We start from the raw sequence: 19,601 nt of genomic DNA, 5'->3' as shown, positions 1-19,601 counted from the left end.
AGGGCTGTTCCACCAGAAGCTACCGAACCGTATCTATTGCCAGCAGGAGGAGAAGAGGACCATTCGTGGAGTCAAACAGATGAAGGCCAAGGAGAGAATCACTCTCATGGTGTGCACCTCTGCTGTTGGGGAGAAAGTTCCACTTGCTGTTGTTGGAAAGTCCAAGCGTCCACAGTGTTGGGATCTCTGTGGGAACAACCCACCCATGGCCTACACTAATCAAGCCAACGCTTGGTTTGACAAGACAGTGACCAAGTGGTGGCTGCAGGATGTGTTTTGTGCTTGGTACAAGCAGCGTTATGGTGAGCTTCCTTGCATTCTCATCTTGGACAACTGTCCAGCTCATGAAGGTGTGGGCAAGCTTTCACCTAAATCCGTCATCATCACATTCCTGCCTCCCAACCTGACCTCCCGCTTTCAGCCGATGGACCAAGGGATCATCCATTGCCTCAAGGTCGGATACAAGACTGATCTCCTGCGACGCCTGTTGAATATCTTCGACAATGACAGCACAGCTAAAGCAGCACTGGAGGCGGGCAAGAATCAGCGGCGTGGGTGCAAGGGAGTTGCACATGGCCACAAGCCTCATGTTCTCGATGCCATCACAATAATGAAGGACATATGGGATGGAGAGAAGTATGCTCGGCCACTCAGCATCCTGCGGTGTTGGCGAAAAGCAAACTGCTTGCCAGCTGATGCCCAGGAGTCACTGGAGGAGCGTGATGGTCGCACAGCCATGCAACCGCTTGATCAAGAGTCGCTCACTGATCTTTGCACCGCTATGCAGAGCTTATGTGAAGCTGTGTCGAAGAGCACCCAAGCCGGTCCTGGTGTTGAGGACATTGTGGAGCTCGGTGCCATCTCTGAATCGCAATGTCTGGAGGCATCCAAGACATGGGTAGCCATTGAAGATGACCCGCTTGTGAGAGACGTAGAAGTTGACGAATTGATCGAGCATCTGGAGACAGCTACAACTGCAGATGAGGAGTCAGATGGTCAGTTGGATGATGATGCAGAGTCTTCAGCAATGGCTGCAGAGGAAGCGGCAGCAGCACCAGCAGCTAGAGATTCTGATGTCGATGCAGCAATGCTGTTGTTGCTCAATTTCTGCACCACTCGCAACAACTCGGAACTGAGTCTTGCAGCACGACGGCTGGATTACCTGATCCGAAATGACCGAGCTGCCAGCACGACACTGGTTCAGCCATCCATTCATGTGTTCTTCCCGACTGCAGAATGATTGTGTTTGTTGAGCAACACTGTGTTTGCATACATCATACAATATGCAGATAATAATTATATTCTTACCTTTACAGTATTCAAGCTCCATCATTGAAAACCACATCATTCGCAAATATTCACGAAATCCACGAAATCCACAAAATCCCGAAAAATAAAAAATTCTTGAGATGGGTGTCCTGGATGAAAAAGTGCGTGACTTATCGCGAGTGCGTGACTTAAAAGTGCGTGACTTATCGCGAGTAGACTGTATTCCGTTGAGGTGCTTGTTGTAAAACAAGCAAGCAGTGGTGGCCGAGTGGTTAAGGCGATTGACTAGAAATCAATTGGGCTCTGCCCGCACAGGTTCGAATCCTGTTCACTGCGATTGAATTTCTCTTTTTGTCCTTTTTCCCATTTTGACCGGTTTTGCATACACTCTTCCCATATTTCGTTGAGGTGCTTGTTGTAAAACAAGCGAGCAGTGGTGGCCGAGTGGTTAAGGCGATTGACTAGAAATCAATTGGGCTCTGCCCGCACAGGTTCGAATCCTGTTCACTGCGATTGAATTTCTCTTTTTGTCCTTTTTCCCATTTTGACCGGTTTTGCATAAACTCTTCCCATATTTCGTTGAGGTGCTTGTTGTAAAACAAGCAAGCAGTGGTGGCCGAGTGGTTATAGGGGATTCACACTCAAGGGGAAACCTGAGGTCACGGGACAAGGCAAAAGTTCAGACCTTCGGTCAACGGAGTGGGGCCGTTCACACCCGTGGTCAGTTTTGCCTTGGCCGCATGTTTGGCCATGAACTTGTGGCGGGGCAATTGAAAAATAATCTGTACCAGGGAGTCGTAAAATACCACTCCCTGATCTGTACTGCATTTTGTAGTACATTCTGTACTGTATCTTGCATTCGCCATGCACGATTTTCCGATGGGCACTGTCTGAAAATGCAAGTTGCAATGCACTCGTACAACCAAGAGTACATAACCCCAGTTATGTACTCTTGGTACAACTAGGGTTCAGAGTTCTCGCCAAAGACAAGATCTACGCATGCGCGTCTTATAGCCATGAGATTTTTCCCTTGACAAACGCCCTGAGGCCCACGGCCACGGCTTTGCCATTTTTTTCCCGAAAGGTTCTTCCTTTCCCCCAGTACCATAGTTTCCATAACAACTTTCCCATAACCGTGGTTTTACCCGTGTGTGTGAATCCCCTATTAAGGCGATTGACTAGAAATCAATTGGGCTCTGCCCGCACAGGTTCGAATCCTGTTCACTGCGATTGAATTTCTCTTTTTGTCCTTTTCCCATTTTGACCGGTTTTGCATACACTCTTCCCATATTTCGTTGAGGTGCTTGTTGTAAAACAAGCAAGCAGTGGTGGCCGAGTGGTTAAGGCGATTGACTAGAAATCAATTGGGCTCTACCCGCACAGGTTTGAATCCTGTTCACTGCGATTGAATTTCTCTTTTTGTACTTTTTCCCATTTTGACCGGTTTTGCATACACTCTTCCCATATTTCGTTGAGGTGCTTGTTGTAAAACAAGCAAGCAGTGGTGGCCGAGTGGTTAAGGCGATTGACTAGAAATCAATTGGGCTCTGCCCGCACAGGTTCGAATCCTGTTCACTGCGATTGAATTTCTCTTTTTGTCCTTTTCCCATTTTGACCGGTTTTGCATACACTCTTCCCATATTTCGTTGAGGTGCTTGTTGTAAAACAAGCAAGCAGTGGTGGCCGAGTGGTTAAGGCGATTGACTAGAAATCAATTGGGCTCTGCCCGCACAGGTTCGAATCCTGTTCACTGCGATTGAATTTCTCTTTTTGTCCTTTTCCCATTTTGACCGGTTTTGCATACATTCTTCCCATATTTCGTTGAGGTGCTTGTTGTAAAACAAGCAAGCAGTGGTGGCCGAGTGGTTAAGGCGATTGACTAGAAATCAATTGGGCTCTGCCCGCACAGGTTCGAATCCTGTTCACTGCGATTGAATTTCTCTTTTTGTACCTTTTCCCATTTTGACCGGTTTTGCATACACTACAGTCCGTTTCAAAAAGATTTGCAATCCTGGCGATCGCCCGCGGAGTTTGGCGTCTTACCGTATGAGCACTCGAGCGCTGCCTGGAAAAACTCACTGTGAACTCGAAGAAATATTCCGCGCGGAAGCAGGAAAAATGACAACTCACTCACGTTGATACAGTCATGTATCGAGTTGTAACGAGTAACGAGTTCTTCCTCGTATCGATAATGGAGTCAGAGAGGACATGTCGAAACGAAAGTGTTGTAAATGTTGACGAGCGGCATGTGTCCCAATTCGTTTTGTGACCAAAATATTTTCTTTGAGCTGCGATGCAATTTACTCACCGTGTGACGAAAACGACATCGACACGGACTCATTCCCAAGGCCATGGCTTGGCAAAGCTATCCATGTGACTTCGACGACATTTTGAGAAAAGCAGACGCTTGTGAGCCCTGATAGAAGACGGCGTTGACTGCTAAATTCAAATAAATTGGCGATCTTGAAACTAAAATAAATCTCAAAAAGCTACAGCGCGATGACTTCCATATTCACTCACACCATTGCAGTGTTGTGGGTGTGTTCACATGGCGTGAGCCAGTCAAGTGTCAGTCAGTTCGGCAGGAAGCGCGAGCTTCAACAACAAGTCGTTTGGTGCAGCCATCTTCTTTGTCTTGTACCAGCTTGATCACCAAAACAATGAAAAAAAAGTTTGACTTGAGGATAGTTTGGGATTTGAACTCACAACTTCATGGTCAGCAGACAGCATTCATAACCTGATAACCACAAGGCCAAAAAGGAAAGGATAAATCGTGGGTTTTGATTAAAAAAATCGATACTGGCTTCCTGGACAAATTGTAAACCATGGGAAAAGGCCGGAAACCTGGCCGAAATTAACTCCTTAACGGCTGGTCCAATTGTTCTGAAACCTTCACTGAACAATTTGCCGTGTCCTAACAAGCCATTCTATGTACTTTGTTGTCCAAATTTCCCTTATCTTCATACTTTTTAACCCTTTATGGACGGATTACTAGCACAGTATGCACCAGAATTACAAAATGTCAGTACAATTTTCAACTTTTCCATGTCATAACTTTGGTGTCCTTCACTTGATTTTCACAATCAAGGGCTCATTGGAAAACTCTTGGCGAGAGCTACGTCAGGGTACCAATCTCCATTATCCGGCCGCCACAAATCAGGCGCGGTAACACAGCAAAGTCGTCTCCAAGCCTGATATCCAAGCAAATTCGTCCCATCAACGCCATTCCACTCTCCTTCATCGCAGAACGCTCAAATCTGTTTGAGACGATTCAAACTTCAGCCGGCTACGTCATTATCATGTGCTCAGTCGCTCAAAGAGCACACGAAAAGGGATTTCCCCCAAAATGGCGAAATGATCGATCAAAAATTTGAATTTGCCGAGGTAAGAATACGGCGTGCGATATCTCTGGCGTCCGACATTGTAACTCTTCAGCGATTGTTGCATTGGACAGCTTGGAGTTCCCGCTACCACGTAGACCCTTCGATTGTGGAATTTGCTCAAGAAACGATGGAGTTACGAAGTTACGAAGTTTCGATCTTATTAGATCTTATTAGATCGAAACTCGTACAGTCCGTCCACAAAGGGTTAAGACCCAAACCTGATTGTAAATCTTTTTGAAACAGACTATAGTGATGTGTAAGTAGATAAACAAAAGTGTGCAACTAACTCGCGGATGGGTTGGGAATTTTTGTTGACGTAATTTTTTCTATGACGCACCCGCTGCCTGTCTTTTGGGAAGTTTTGCCTCGTGCACTTGGCAATTGGCCGGGCTTTACATTACAAGGTCGGTGCCCAGCACGTGCTCTCACACTGCTCTGCGGCAAAATGCACATGCTCTGTAAAAAAGTTGACGTCAACAAAAATTCCGCCGTGGGCCGAGGTATCTGCAGACTGTACAGGAGAGATGTGGACTTGCACACTCTTGATGTAACGAAAAATCGAATAATCGATTATTCGAATTTCCTCGATCTCTTGGACCTCCACGAATAATCGATTGGATAAAATCTAAGTCGAAGGTTCGAAAATTCGAATATCCGCGGGCGGGTGAAGTCCGTGCGCTGCATACCGTGCGTGCGTGCACGTCTCTAGATCTCTCGACTAGAAAGCATACACTTTGTACTGTGTTGCAGACAACGACTAGACTATGTGTGGTAGGCCTTGGTAGACTCCACTCTGACTCGAGTCTGAGCGCTTTGTGTTGTTTGTTCACTACATGTACACTTTTTGTGGAATAATAGAATAATCGTTCGTTTTCTTGAGTGGTATTCGCTAGATTATTCGTTCGTATAATGGCACCTATGCATAAAACATGGCGGCCAGGTCGCCATCGCGACTTCGCACCTTTGTGCGGGGCAACTTGCTCGACGCGAGGCTCTCCTTTGTTTTCAGTCGTTGCAGTGGAAGACAGTTTCGATATTAGTTGACAGGAAGATGGCAGTCAGTCAGGATTTTTCCCAGCTCACCTTGAACCTTCTGAAGGTGAAGTGTGGAGAGTATGGTCTCAAGAAGTCGGGAAAGAAAGCCGATCTAGTTGCGAGGTGAGTTGTTTTCTTCCCACAACAAAATCTTATTTTTTTGAAATTATTTGTGAATCTGAGTTTGTTATTTATCTGCTCGTGTCGTTTACAGACTTGCTCAGCATTTCTCTGAAGGCGACGGTGATGGCAAGGAAGGGCCACCTCCGCCAGCTGCAGCGCTTGCTGTTATTCCCCACGACCCTCTGGATTTTCCTGTTACTGGGTGGCAGCCGATTAAATCTGCGAGTGGAAGGCTACTCTCCCTGTCGTTCTCCATGCAAACTATGGTTTCTTATTTCGTGGACACTATAACCAGCGATGGACCTGCCAAGAATTTCAAAGCGCTTGCTGCCACTGATAGCAAGTCAATTCGTCTGTATCGAGCAGGTTATGTCCAGAAAATCGAACTGATGAAGGCCAACAGCCGTGTGTACTACCGTGCCCGCTGTCAGCCTGAAATGAAGACCAAAGCTGACTACAAACTTCGGCTCGTTGCTCAGTGTGACTCAGGATCTGCCACCAGTGTTGTTGGTGCTCAGTGCACTTGTCCTGCTGGCAAGGGTGTTACTGCCAGTTGCAAGCATATAGCTGCACTGATGTATGGCTTGTCCGAGTTCACTCTGCTTGGGTTTAGTGACGCTCCGACGTGCACGGACATGCTGCAAAAGTGGAACCAGCCTCCTGCAGGTGCAGGTAAAAAGAGTGAGCCCATGCTGGTTCAAGACATGGAGTGGCGTAGAGGTGGCAGTACCACTGACAAATCTGCGCCAAAGAAACGTAAGCATTCTGCTGCAGAAGTACTTGACCCTCGTGCTGTTGCAAAGCGGATGGACTTTGCCCGGCGTGTGGAGGAATACGCCAACTCAACCATTCACTCCAACTCCATCCACCTAGCATTGCCTCTTGTTGCTGGTAGCTCAGGATTTGCTGCTAAGCAGAAGGAGGACAGGTTGCACAGAGCCCAAGCGCAGAAAAAGGAGAGACTGGCTAGGGCAGGGGAACAGAAGGACAAGTGGCAGGTTGAGCACAGCAGATCAGGTGATGTGACACCTGTGCCATCTGACTGCGAGTGGCTAACTGAGGACAAGCAGATGCTGTGGTACGAGTCCAATGTCATACTTACTTGTGAAGAAGCCAATGCCCTGCAAGAAGCCACTGCATCCCAAACAACAAGTGAACTTTGGAGGAATGAACGAAAGAAGCGTATTACAGCTTCCATTGCCCATACTGTAGCTCATCGACGACCTCAGACTGACCCGTCATCCCTCATAAAAACTATCATTGATCGGCCGGCGTTCACCACTCCTGCAACCAGATGGGGGATTGATCATGAAGAAGAGGCACGATGTGCCTACGTAGCCCACCAAGCCAAGTCTGGCAAGCTGATAGATGTTGTTGCATGTGGCTTATTTGTGCATGCTGATGAATGCTGGTTTGGTGCCAGTCCCGATGGCATTGTTAGGGATGGTGATACAAGTGCACCCCACAGACATACGAGTTTCCAGAAAGAGGAGTGTTGACTCTTGGTATTTTGGCAAGCCACTCGGCCCTGATATGCCGGCGTCGATCCGAATCTTTAGGCAAACGATGAAAAGATACAGCTTTACAGACCTCTGCTGTTCCTCCGCAGCCAACACGAGCCAGGTCTGATCCACATAGACGACGCTTCACAAACACTTTTCGTCCTTGCGAGTTCGCATCATCAGACTCAAACAAACCAAACTTGCAGCTGCTTTTACGATTTGAGCAGCCAGGGACGATACAATGAGCGTTGCTTGGCATGATTGTGTCAGCTGCTTACTGATCTCTAACTAACTTGCTACTTATACACAACAGCAAACTGTGACAACCCTTGCCTTCCAAGAAGGAAATAAATGTCTTGCTTTGAGTTTGATTCTTCACCAACACAAAGGAAAAAAAATTGTACATTGTACTTCAGCCTCAGCAAACGCGAAGCAGGTACGTGGTAGGGCTCTACGATCATCAGAGTTTCCACGCGTGCATGCATGAGACTGCATGCTGCGCTGCGTGGTGCAAGTACAGTGTCGAGGTCGTGAAGTTGCCCCGCACAAAAAACCGCGGGAAAATTATGCATAGGTGCCATTCATGGTTCGTTACATCACCAGCATACACTCTTCCCATATTTCCTTGAGGTGCTTGTTGTAAAACATCGAAGCAGTGGTGGCCGAGTGGTTAAGGCGATTGACTAGAAATCAATTGGGCTCTGCCCGCACAGGTTCGAATCCTGTTCACTGCGAGGTGTGTACTTTATTTTTTGCTCTTTTCTTCCTCTTCCAATCCTATGTTTTTTGGTTTGAGGGCCAAGGGTACTACCGCAAAGTAGCGTTGATCCGCCCCCTCTCTAATCGCCCCCCCCCCCCCGTCAATTTTCTACCTGTAAAGCGACTTCAGCGTATACAACGAAATATGATGTTGAACCGACGCATGCCCTGCTGTACGCAATACGTGTCAGTGCAGGATGAAAATGTGCACAATCCAGCCCATCGAGTCTGATCCTCTACGTTGTTGTACATCGTACTGCACTTGACAGCCTTGATCTAATTCCTGCCCCCCCCCGCTGAAAACCCAGCTGGGAAGCGACATGGCGTGGGGGGGGGGGGGTCAACGGTACTTCACGGTAGTGTTGCTACTACTATTACTGCTGCTGTCATCGTTGTCATCGTCATTGTTGTTCTTCTTCTTCTTGTTGTCACCAGGTACGCGCGGTGACGGCCGATTACTTCGTGGTCGCTTTGGTGTCCTACGCTGACATTGTCCTGCCAACGGGTGACGAGGACGCGGGCGGTGAAGACGACCCCATGACAATACTCTCCACGACAGCGTGGGACGATGCAGCGCTGGCGGAGGTGCGCGAGGCACGCAATCGGATTTGCAACGTGCTCGAGATACCCGTGCCCAAAGCGCTAGCACCAACGGCAGCGGTAAGGCAGAACAATGATGATGACCTGTGAAGTACAGTAAAACCTGGTACTACAGATCACCGTGACTAGCGACCAGCCTGGTACTACAGACCACTTTGCCAGGCACCGACGGTCTCACATTCATATATGGTTGTGCGGTGTAAACCTCTAACTAAGGACCACCTGCCACTAAAGACCACTTTCTCTGGCCCCAAGGGCAAGGGGTGGTCGTTAGTCACAGGTTTTACTGTATAGTACCGTCTGGTGATGGAGAACTTGAGGGTTTAGAGTGCGTTTCAAAAGTATAGACCTCTAGACCTAGGGGGGGGGGGGGGGGTCAACCTTCTAGCCTACACCTAGGCCGTTTCTTGTTTTCATGTATTACAGACAGTAGTCTATGCACAGTAGTTGAGTCATCGTGTATGGTATGGTGTGCTTGGTGAAACTCTAGCCTGGCCGTTCTTAGGTGCTCCTTTCTTCGGCACCGTACACAACTGTAGTCCATTCTTATGTGTTCATGTAGAAATCTCTATGTACTGTGCTGCTCAATGAAATCTCTATGTAAAGTGCTGCTCAATGAAATCTCTATGTAAAGTGCTGCTCAATGAAATCTCTATGTACTGTGCTGCTCAATGAAATCTCTATGTACTGTGCTGCTCAATGAAATCTCTATGTAAAGTGCTGCTCAATGAAATCTAGTTGCTAGAGTCAAGTTGGCGCCATGCACCTTTTCGCAGTGTTCACAGGTCTAGGGCTGCGCAACGCCCGGCATGGCGTACTTGAGAAACTCGACTGGATTTCATCGAGCAGTAGTGTAGCTGAGCCACCATGACTTTCTCTATGTGTCAAGTTTTTGTGTGAATTGAGCTGTGAGGAATCGAGCGATGGTCACTCCAAGTGTAAATCGAACGGCGCTGATTTCTTTTGTGTATTAGGTGCAGACTTCAAAGAAGTAAATGCACTCATTGCCTAGTGTTTTGGTCCCACTGAACCAAATTTCTGGAGCACAATAGCTCCTTAACCCTTTGAGACCCCAGCGATCGAATTCGATCGTTTGGTATACAGTGACACTAAAATAATTATATCTCCGGTGTTCCTTCACCGATTTTCATAAACAAAGCATTTACGTTTCAATACGAACCTTGGCTATCACGTCGGAGTTATCTGAAGTCTCTAGGAGTTACGATGTCGCCGTGGTAAGACTCGAAGTCGGAGGCAAACTGAAAAATGCACTCAGATCAAATTTCAAAATTTCACGCTGCACTTGGCAGGGGATTTCCCCGGAATGGTACATCATACTCAAGCATGCTGCACACCAACATTTTGCGCTTGAAATGAGCTTTCTGTTGCAGTTTGTTTGAAGTCGATGTGATGAAGGAGAATGGAATGGCGGCTGTTTGAACTTTGCTGAAGCTGTTCGCGCACGGCTGCTGTTTTGGCCAGCAGTATCGGCCACGCAGAGCAGAGGCTGTGCAGGTAGCTGGCTTGAGTGTGGTGCTAATCTCGTTGTCTTGGTAATACCTTTCCAACGGTGGTTAGTTTGTAAAATCGGTGAATGTTTGGTAGAGATACGAGCGAAAGTGCATGTTATTTGAAGGTGAGTAAATTGGCATACTTTCAGTGGCGTCTATTCTAGAATATCCTTGTGTTGTGTTCGAAAATGGTGTTTGCCTTGCAGAAGTCTGGCGCACAATCTGCAGCAGCAAAGACCGCCGCTCACAAAACCAAGGCTGGTACATACCAGGGTAAGGTCTGCTTGTGTGTGCGTGTGTGCGTGCGTGCGCGTGTGCGCATGTGCGTGCGTGTGTGTGGGTGGGTGGGTGTGCGTGTGCTTGTGTGTGCGCGTGTGTGTATTTGAGATTTCGTATTCAAATATTTAAATTTTGCACTGTCGCTAGGTCGAATGAGGTCTGTTGCATTCCGGGGATGCCGGGATGTTTTGAAATACATGTATTCATTACATCCCTGGCTGCTAGTTCACACAACGTCGTCACGTTACTCGTGTGCTTCTCCGCTTTCCCACTGCAGATCTCGTCAACAGTGCAGGATATTGAGAGCGAGAAGAATCCCTCGTCACACGTCTCCATGGTGGGCCACCGCTTCTGCCACATGTCTGTGCCTCTTGCCATGTTGGGTTCTCTTCTTCTTCAGCCTCTTCCTCTCCCTCCTTTCCATTCTCCTCCTCCTCCTTTTCCTCATCCTCATGTGGGTCTTGAGAAAGTTCACCGCCCTGTGTGTATGTGGGTGTGAGGTTCATTTAAATTCAAGATTGAAACTGTAGTGTGCATGCCATGAAATCCCATGAAATCTCTCATATCATGAAAAATAAATTCATCCTCCTATCACAAAAATCATGCTACAGTACAACATTCATTCATACACGACGAAGCCATATCTCGAGATGGTCTCTGTGCCTCCATCTTTTTTGGTTATTTTTTTGCTTGTTACTTTGCATGATCATTTCGCTTCTGCGCTATCGTGCTGCACACACACATGGAGCGTGGAGTAGTTTTGTTTAGGATTATTGACATTTTCCAGATTCATGGTGGACCGCGCAACAAAGCCTGCAACGTTTGTATTATCAGCCGAAACGAAATCTTCAAGATAAGTCCAGTTCCATTGGGGGTGGCAGCGAGTGTTGGAAGAACGGCATGCAGCAAGCTGTAGTAGGCATGGTAACAGGAAATATTGTTCTACATTTGATCAGCATATACACATAAATTTGATAGCGATACTATTCAACGGGCATGGGTGATTGTCCCAGGGGTATGGGGCAATTGTCCAGACATGGAGAGTAAATTGAATATATTAAAATAGTTTTTCTGGCACTTCAATTTAGGCAAAGACAGAATATATCGTTGGTTTGCCAGTCAGTTGCTTCTGGCCGCCATGAATCACCTTTGGCAATTCTGGCATCGTCGGTCGCGGGCGCGGCTATTTACACGTGGCTGCAATGTACAGGCGTCTATATTACATACACTGTTGGTCTCACTCCGCCGCACACTATATATTCATGTACATCATCTGGAGAGAAGGAGATCACACTCCTCTCCTCTCTTCGTCAAGGTGGTGTGGTAGCTTAGTTGTAGCTGCGATGCTGAGTTACAGCTGTCGGCGGCCATAGAATTTCTTTGACCGACCACCTGCCATCGCCTCCTGCTGTTGGCAGCCTGCGATTTGCGAAGCACTGACTTGGAGTGCATTTCCCATCATGCCAAGCCATCTCCGTTTGTCTGCTGCAGTCGATCGGCTGGCTCCACTCATTTCGTGTTTGAATACTCAAGTCGCGTTTCCATGGCGTCGTTATCGTCGTAGGTTGTTGCCATGGTCACAGTAGATTGGTGCTGATGCGGTTAAGCGTCTCGCGTACAATGTTTTCCAGCACGTCGTCCAGGGTTACCTTCATCTTGGCCGTGTCCGTTGCCATGGTGTAATGCATGTGCACAATCTGTGACGGGTACGGCTTGCGCTTGAAGAACTCGTTCTGGATGTACTTGGCGGCTTCCTCGACGTTGAATGCCGGCCCTGTACACCACACAATAGAACAAACGGACACAAATACAGGACACAAAATTCTTATCCCTGAAGATGCCCTCTTGGGGGAAGATTTTGAGAGTATTTGAAGTTTCTGGAGAAGTTTTATTTCTATTTTGTGTAGCCAAGGAATTGGTGCGGCAGTGTGCCGTGGAAGTTCAAATCGGGACACAAACATTTCGACTTTCAAATTGAATCAAACCTGTTCTGCTCCCGTCAGTGATACATCTACACCGAATTGCAGGGATTCTGCTTCCGGAAGCAAAAAACTTTAATGCACATTAAAAGGAGTTACCGTAGAGAATCGACGCTCCGGACGATTGGTTATCCGGAATGGCTGTGCTGCACAGGCAAATGTTCCACCAAAAGTAGTCACAGGTGACCTTACAGAATTCTTGAATGGACTTTTGTCAGCATAGCAGTAATCGATCCTGATCAACTACTCTCTTCATGTAACGAAAATACCTACTTTTTCGCACCAGACAGACTTTCAGCCCGGGAGTCAACTCGACCTGGGTTAAAAATTCTTTTGTTAACACACAGCCTCTAACCTTCGTAGTCCGGGAAGAACCTCTTCAGCTGATTCTGGGTGTTCATGATCTTATGTCGGAACAAATCCATCTTGTTCAGAAATAATACCTAGGAGAGTGAGAAGAAAGAGAAGAGCAGGGGACAAGACACCAGGAGACACAAACCATTATTCCCGTAGCTATGCAGAAGACGTTACTTCAGTAACGTCTGGCGCTAGCCAGAGTGCACACAGCTTTAATTTGGTGTTTGTGTGTTTGTGTCACGCCTGGCGCTATCCCGTATCTGTCCCGTACCGTACCATCAAACACAGCTGGCCACATACAGCAGGCCGCAATATTCAAATAGGGCTTTCAAACGCAAGATCATAACGTGAAGAAACAACTTGGAAGAATGAGTATGAATGCGATGTGTATGGGGGAATGCGATGTGTATGGGGGAATGCATGTACATGTAGGGCGATAGTGCGGATTCGAATCCCAGGTAATGCCTGAAAAAATAGGAGAATTGACAAATTTATAACATCCCTTTTCTTTTTTTGCCGTCATCAAGGCGGTAGACGGTGTCGTATTACCCTCGACCGTACCTGTCCCGTACCAGTCCCGTACTGTACCGTACAATCAAAGACGGCTGGCCACAATGCACGTTCAAATAGGGCTTTCAAATGCACGTTCAAATAGGGCTTTCAAATACAGGATCATAACGTGAAGCAACTTGGAAGAATTAGTACCGTATGAATTCGAAGTGTCTCGGGGGATGCATGCAGGGCGATAGTGCGGGTTCGAATCCCAGGTTATGTCTAAAAACAAAAAGTAGAAACTTATAAGAATTTATAACATCCCTATGCTTTTTTTGTCTAGGTCATCAAGGCAAAAAAGCATAGCGTAGGGCCCTGAGCTTCCAGGCTCTCTCGTTAGAATTTTGAAAAACAAGCTCATTTACTTGAAGTAGAACTCAGAATGGCGGGCCAAGGAAATAGTGAATTGAAGCATGGAAAATAGTGGACAGTTTAGTCGGTGAACTCTATCGCGTAACTTGTGCCCCATTGTCTTGCATGTTACAAATTCCTTCGTTAACACTATCAAAATGTTTGAAGCATGATAAAATAGTCCAATACTGCCAGGTTGTGAAAACGCCACACAACTGTCTTTTCATGAGCTAGCTACCTACTAGTATGTTGCCTTGCATGCATGAACCTGTACTGAAAGACCGCCTGTCAAGAAAAACTGCTGTTCTGTGTGCAGACAATTATTCGGCCGGCCGCTACACGCAGGTCCTGCTGTACTGGAGGTTTGACATCACGCTCCGGCCATATTGCTTCACGGACGTTCAAATAGAACAGGTGCACTCGGTGAAATCCGACCCAGATTGCATATTTGGCGCCCTCGACTAGCACTCGACGCCCTAGAAGTGTTAGGAACGCGGCTGGACGCGTTAACATGTACACATACAGTGATGTGTTCAGTACTGGACCAGGGACCAGGGACACAGGGACACAGGGACCAGGGACACAGGGACCAGGGACACAGGGACGCTTTTCACCGCGTGCAACTGTGCTTTGGCATAGGACACAAAGTACTGTGACGCATTACGCTCTCTCACCATTGACGAGTCGAGGAAGAATCGATTGTTGCTGATTGCCTTGAATAGATCCAGGCTCTCTTTGAGACGATTCTACGCACACACACAAAGAAGGAAAGACACGCAAACAAGCCGGCATCAAGACTAGTACAGTAATTAGAGACGCACTCAGTCATGCATTTTAGACCCGCAGATGGATATCCAGAAACTGGCTCCACACAAGAACATGCTACCTCGTAAGTGTGACCTTAGTACACACTAAGGTTCTCACACCGTGCCTTATTCGTTGCACTCTACCACATGATTTTCCTTTCCCTGGCTGTGGAAATTAAGGCGGAGCGCTCCCAAGGTGGAGCGTTCTCGCTCTCGTGGCACTTTTAAGGTACAGCAGGACCTGTGTAGATTTAATCACGAATTACTACTACAGTCGACTCCTGATATAACGAACCGTGACCATTGTGCAGGAGAATTAGTTCTTTTTCAGCCGAAGTTCGTTATAACAGAAAATGATGAACTTACACGATGGGTTCAAGCTGGGACATGGACAATGGTTCGCTATATCACAAAACTCGCTATGCGCGAAGTCATTATAAGTGGAGTCGACTGTATTCAGCAGGAACATAGCAACACAGCAGCAACACCGCTCAGCTAAGATGTGCACACCAGGAGATATAAAGTCTTACTTCAAGTATAATTCTGTTTTACTAACCTGTGTTTCATCCTCGTACAGGTGTGTGTCATAGCCACTGATGGCACACACAAACATCACCGTCTTCACATCTTCAAAACACTGCCAACACAGCACATGAACACACATACACGCACATTGCACGCAAGCACAGGAACAGCGCGGACACAGCACTTTCATTTTATTAATTTTGCTAGTAGAAATGCAGAGTAGATCAAACAACGGACTGTAGTACCTGTATATCGTTTGCTAATGTTAAAAGAGTTCGCCATGACTAGTGCTGGTATGGAAGTGTGACAGCGATGTGTAATGACTCTACTAATGAGCTCCTCAAACCACCCATTGCATAGCACAATGGTAGAGAGTGGCTCACACACCTATCACATGACCAGACATGACGTCGGCCATGTTGGTTCCACTGTCCACATGCAATGATCACTTTCTGCACAAGTTTAGTCACATGACAAACTGATGATAACACCACTTTATGGGTCACATGATGTCGGCCATGTTGGTTCCACTCACTCCACTGTCCACATGACATGGTCACATTCCACACAAGATTAGTCACACGACAAACTGATGATAACACCACTTTATGGGTCACATGATGTCGGCCATATTGGTTCCACTCACTCCACTGTCCACATGACATGATCATTTTCTACACAAGTTTAGTCACACGACAAACTGATGAAAACACCACTCCACTGTGCATGCACTGTCGTGGACAGGGTACAGCTCCCTTACTGCTTTTTGAGTGTACATGCACTGTAGTAGTTCACGCATGCACTGTCGTGGACAGGGTACAGCGCCCTCATTGCTTTTTGAGCGTCCATGCACTGTAGTAGTTCACGCATGCACTGTTAAAAATGGACCAGCAGTGTTCGCGGCTGCGAGGCCAGCGCCCCGTGGCCGCTCGACTTCGCAACGATTTCAATGCTCACAACAGTACATGATGTACTTCCGTTCCTGGGAAGGAATTGCAAACTGCTCACAAGCAATGTTGCCGAGACGGTGTTTGTAATCAGTTTGTGATTCCTTCCCGGTGTTAGTATTATGCACGGTAGAGTGGTGTTCACATCTTGGTCATGTGACTAAATCCATGGAGAAAGTGACTCATGGCATGTGGACAGCAGAACCAACATGGTCGACATAATGATGTGACCCATAGATGCAAGGGTGGAGTTGGAACCAGCATTGCTATCCCGTATGGTAATGCGATAGATATGTGAAACTACAATTATTGTACCGTCTATACGATTGAGGTACATGATGATGGGTCTGGAATCCTCCCTAACCTGTATCCACTTCCGTCTTTCAGAGCGCTGGCCTCCGACGTCGATGATCCTGCAGAAATGCATGCCAGGCACAGACACAAACCAGTCAGTACACATGTACGCTCATATTAAATGTCGGATACCGTAGTGTCTGATGTAGCCGTCTTTCCTTTGCCAGGGAAACCATTTAAACACTCTCAGCAAGGGAAAAAGATCAGGTACAAGCAGCTTTACGCAATCCTGGCGCAGCTAGCCGTTTGCCCACGTTAGGTCGTATCAGCAAAGTTCGAAGTTACATGCTAAACCGAACACAAACAAGCCATCTAAACAAGAAAGCAGTTCTACCGGTTTTTTTAACCAGGCCGGGCTAGCAGCATTTTCATTCTTCTCATACTATCTATGTGGGGTGTAGATCATCAGAATACTGCAGCTCAATCTCAGCATCACCACCATCACCAGCAGCCACATCAGCAGCAGCAGACACAGCAAGGGTATACTATTATGAAAAGAAAGGGTAGGCTGTATCAGTGGTAGCACTCACTTGAATAGTACACCCTTTGCGATGAACTCCGTGTCGGATATTCCCGTCGTCCGCACTCGGGCCCGAAGCACGTCCTCTAAGTTTGGCCGGTAGTCATCGCGAAGTATCCGCTGCATTTGACTAAAGTAGCTGTTGTGTGACAGTGAGCAGCCGGGAGTGACCATACACAAAATAGTAGGGGTGAGGTGAGTGAAGTGAAATTGAAGGTGCAATGGCGTATTACTCAATGCAGAGTACTCAGTCTGCGGACAGAACTGTTTCGTCCTTTGTGGACTCATCAGCACAGCACAGAGAAAATGAGGCCGAATCTGGTAGCAATGAAAAATAAATTTTCCAAGCCAGATTGCAGAGTATCACGGTTGTTCTAGATTGTGCAAGCAGTGGTGGCCGAGTGGTTAAGGCGATTGACTAGAAATCAATTGGGCTCTGCCCGCACAGGTTCGAATCCTGTTCACTGCGATTGAATTTCTCTTTTTGTACTTTTTCCCATTTTGACCGGTTTTGCGTACACTCTTCCCATATTTCGTTGAGGTGCTTGTTGTAAAACAAGCAAGCAGTGGTGGCCGAGTGGTTAAGGCGATTGACTAGAAATCAATTGGGCTCTGCCCGCACAGGTTCGAATCCTGTTCACTGCGATTGAATTTCTCTTTTTGTCCTTTTTCCCATTTGGACCGGTTTTGCATACACTCTCCGCATATTTCGTTGAGGTGCTTGTTGTAAAACAAGCGAGCAGTGGTGGCCGAGTGGTTAAGGCGATTGACTAGAAATCAATTGGGCTCTGCCCGCACAGGTTCGAATCCTGTTCACTGCGATTGAATTTCTCCTTTTGTCATTTTTGTCATTTTTCCCATTTTGACCGGTTTTGCATACACTCTTCCCATATTTCGTTGAGGTGCTTGTTGTGAAACAAGCAAGCAGTGGTGGCCGAGTGGTTAAGGCGATTGACTAGAAATCAATTGGGCTCTGCCCGCACAGGTTCGAATCCTGTTCACTGCGATTAAATTTCTCTTTTTGTCATTTTTCCCATTTTGACCTGTTTTGCATACACTCTTCCCGTATTTCGTTGAGGTGCTTGTTGTACAACAAGCAAGCAGTGGTGGCCGAGTGGTTAAGGCGATTGACTACAGTCCATTTCAAAACTATAGACGCGTGGGTTTTTTGAAATATTTCAAATTTGGCCGGAACTTTTTGAGAATAGTTGTCGGAATATTGCTCAGGTCCGCTCCACAATTACTCTCATTATAGTTTCTAAACGATTGGATAACAGACGCCCAATTTGGAAAAAATTATGCACAAAGTGATCACAGATTTTATGTGGTATAGATGCTGGCATAACGGTTTTTGCCTAGGTATGCGTCTATAGTTTTGAAATGGACTGTAGAAATCAATTGGGCTCTGCCCTCACAGGTTCGAATCCTGTTCACTGCGATTGAATAGTTTTTTTGTTGTTGGTCAATTTACTTTTTTTGCTTTCCTTTTTGCCTGCACTTCTCCTTCTTGGCAGTGTGGGACATGGGGGGGGGGGGGGTGCAATGTTTAATGATTTTGTCCAAGCTGTGAATGCAATTTGCTCTTCATACGAATTCCGTATCTTGACTGGCTACGAGGGTCTGCCGCTTAGTCCGCAGACCTGGCAGCCATCCAACAGGACAGTACTGAGCATTCTCCATGACTTAGGGGCGTTGGAAGGTAATTTAGTGTGGTACGGTCAGTCACCTGTAGTACGATTTACGCATGAGGGAGGAGAGGCTGAGCCAACATTTTTGGAAATTCCGAGCCCGGGCCAAGTCAGCACATTTTATTGATTCACGGGGTACTTGGGGCAAAGAGTGGTACGGTCAATACCGTAGCGACCGTATCGTGTCTGAGCCTCTGCATACACTCGTATTTGTTTCATGTACTGGTACGTTCTGCATAGTACTGTGACTAAGCCAAGGACATTGACAGTGGGATAATGTGCCAAGTTGACCCGATAACAAAGGAAGAAAAGGTCCGAGTAACGCCTCCTCAACATTATGCCCCTAACGCTGCTCCATAAGCACATTTTAAGGAGAAATGCGTAATGAATTTGTACCAGCAGTTTGTCTCTGGCAATAGTGCAGAGTTGGGTTGTTGCTGGCGGAGATTTTTTTCCGCTGACCCACGAGCGTCAGGCGAAATAGCACGTCATCGTACATTTGAGATCAGCGGGAAGAAGATGACGACGTCCACTAATTTAGTATCTGTGCACACGAATCTGCTGTGTGTGTGACTCTGTGTGTCAGCTATGATATCATCTTCAGTGGTTCCATGCCTAGCATGTACGTCTGAACCATCCTGCAAAGTTTGAATGACGTAGGTTGAGCGATCGCTCCGCGAACTATACTTTTTGAAATTCTCTTCATAGTATATCTTCCACCATTGAAATTTCGAATTTCTTCAAAAAAAGTGCTGAGAGGGGTGGCTTGCAACCTCGATATGGCTTGTTCCAGGTATGCTTTGGAGCCATCTTCTGTTGAAGTAGTGGCAGGGATCTGCCCTGCAACTGCTACAACAAAAAATGATTCGATCTGAGAAAGGGTGAGACCGCGAATCTCGGTTGAATATTGAATATTTCAAGCCTTTTCACGACGAAGATGGAGTTCTTTTTGGAGATGGACGTCGCGGCAAAGGACATGGTGTCCGACATCTGGCGTCTGGTGAAGCCAGGGATCATTTGTCCACTGAGTCAGGTCGGCAGCCTAACCGTCGATAAGCTTG

General features: G+C 46.9%; 2 protein-coding genes and 12 non-coding genes across 14 annotated transcripts in view; 13 read left to right on the top strand and 1 right to left on the bottom strand.

Annotated features, from left to right (window-relative positions):
• The window catches only part of LOC135824438 (tubulin-specific chaperone D-like), an 83,266-nt gene extending 71,948 nt beyond the window's left edge, over positions 1-11,318 (top strand). Inside the window, exons 38-40 of the mRNA XM_065337177.1 lie at positions 8,507-8,731; positions 10,389-10,455; positions 10,739-11,318. Of these exons, the coding sequence (XP_065193249.1) occupies positions 8,507-8,731; positions 10,389-10,455; positions 10,739-10,764 (318 nt within the window). The 3' untranslated portion in view covers positions 10,765-11,318. The remainder of the gene's footprint in view (positions 1-8,506; positions 8,732-10,388; positions 10,456-10,738) is intronic.
• Positions 1,524-1,605, top strand: Trnas-aga (transfer RNA serine (anticodon AGA)). Its single transcript has one exon. It is a non-coding gene; the product is annotated as a tRNA-Ser (tRNA).
• Trnas-aga (transfer RNA serine (anticodon AGA)) lies at positions 1,700-1,781 on the top strand. Its single transcript has one exon. It is a non-coding gene; the product is annotated as a tRNA-Ser (tRNA).
• On the top strand, positions 2,592-2,673 carry Trnas-aga (transfer RNA serine (anticodon AGA)). The gene has a single exon. It is a non-coding gene; the product is annotated as a tRNA-Ser (tRNA).
• On the top strand, positions 2,768-2,849 carry Trnas-aga (transfer RNA serine (anticodon AGA)). Its single transcript has one exon. It is a non-coding gene; the product is annotated as a tRNA-Ser (tRNA).
• Trnas-aga (transfer RNA serine (anticodon AGA)) lies at positions 2,943-3,024 on the top strand. The gene has a single exon. It is a non-coding gene; the product is annotated as a tRNA-Ser (tRNA).
• Trnas-aga (transfer RNA serine (anticodon AGA)) lies at positions 3,118-3,199 on the top strand. Its single transcript has one exon. It is a non-coding gene; the product is annotated as a tRNA-Ser (tRNA).
• Positions 7,965-8,046, top strand: Trnas-aga (transfer RNA serine (anticodon AGA)). The gene has a single exon. It is a non-coding gene; the product is annotated as a tRNA-Ser (tRNA).
• LOC135824439 (guanine nucleotide-binding protein G(o) subunit alpha-like) overlaps positions 11,217-19,601 on the bottom strand; it is an 18,599-nt gene continuing 10,214 nt past the window's right edge. The window contains exons 6-11 of the mRNA XM_065337178.1: positions 16,863-16,991; positions 16,343-16,391; positions 15,063-15,143; positions 14,375-14,446; positions 12,796-12,883; positions 11,217-12,235 (exon numbers count right to left, since the gene is read on the bottom strand). Coding sequence (XP_065193250.1) covers positions 12,039-12,235; positions 12,796-12,883; positions 14,375-14,446; positions 15,063-15,143; positions 16,343-16,391; positions 16,863-16,991 — 616 coding nt within the window. The 3' untranslated portion in view covers positions 11,217-12,038. The remainder of the gene's footprint in view (positions 12,236-12,795; positions 12,884-14,374; positions 14,447-15,062; positions 15,144-16,342; positions 16,392-16,862; positions 16,992-19,601) is intronic.
• Trnas-aga (transfer RNA serine (anticodon AGA)) lies at positions 17,240-17,321 on the top strand. Its single transcript has one exon. It is a non-coding gene; the product is annotated as a tRNA-Ser (tRNA).
• Trnas-aga (transfer RNA serine (anticodon AGA)) lies at positions 17,416-17,497 on the top strand. The gene has a single exon. It is a non-coding gene; the product is annotated as a tRNA-Ser (tRNA).
• Positions 17,592-17,673, top strand: Trnas-aga (transfer RNA serine (anticodon AGA)). Its single transcript has one exon. It is a non-coding gene; the product is annotated as a tRNA-Ser (tRNA).
• Trnas-aga (transfer RNA serine (anticodon AGA)) lies at positions 17,777-17,858 on the top strand. Its single transcript has one exon. It is a non-coding gene; the product is annotated as a tRNA-Ser (tRNA).
• Positions 17,953-18,290, top strand: Trnac-aca (transfer RNA cysteine (anticodon ACA)). The gene is made up of 2 exons: positions 17,953-17,989; positions 18,246-18,290. It is a non-coding gene; the product is annotated as a tRNA-Cys (tRNA).

Source organism: Sycon ciliatum, chromosome 9 (assembly GCF_964019385.1).
Source record: "Sycon ciliatum chromosome 9, ocSycCili1.1, whole genome shotgun sequence".
In the NCBI taxonomy this organism is placed as follows: Eukaryota; Metazoa; Porifera; class Calcarea; order Leucosolenida; family Sycettidae; genus Sycon; species Sycon ciliatum.
The sequence above is the reverse complement of the archived record's forward strand: the minus strand, read 5'-3'. Positions and strand labels throughout refer to the sequence as shown.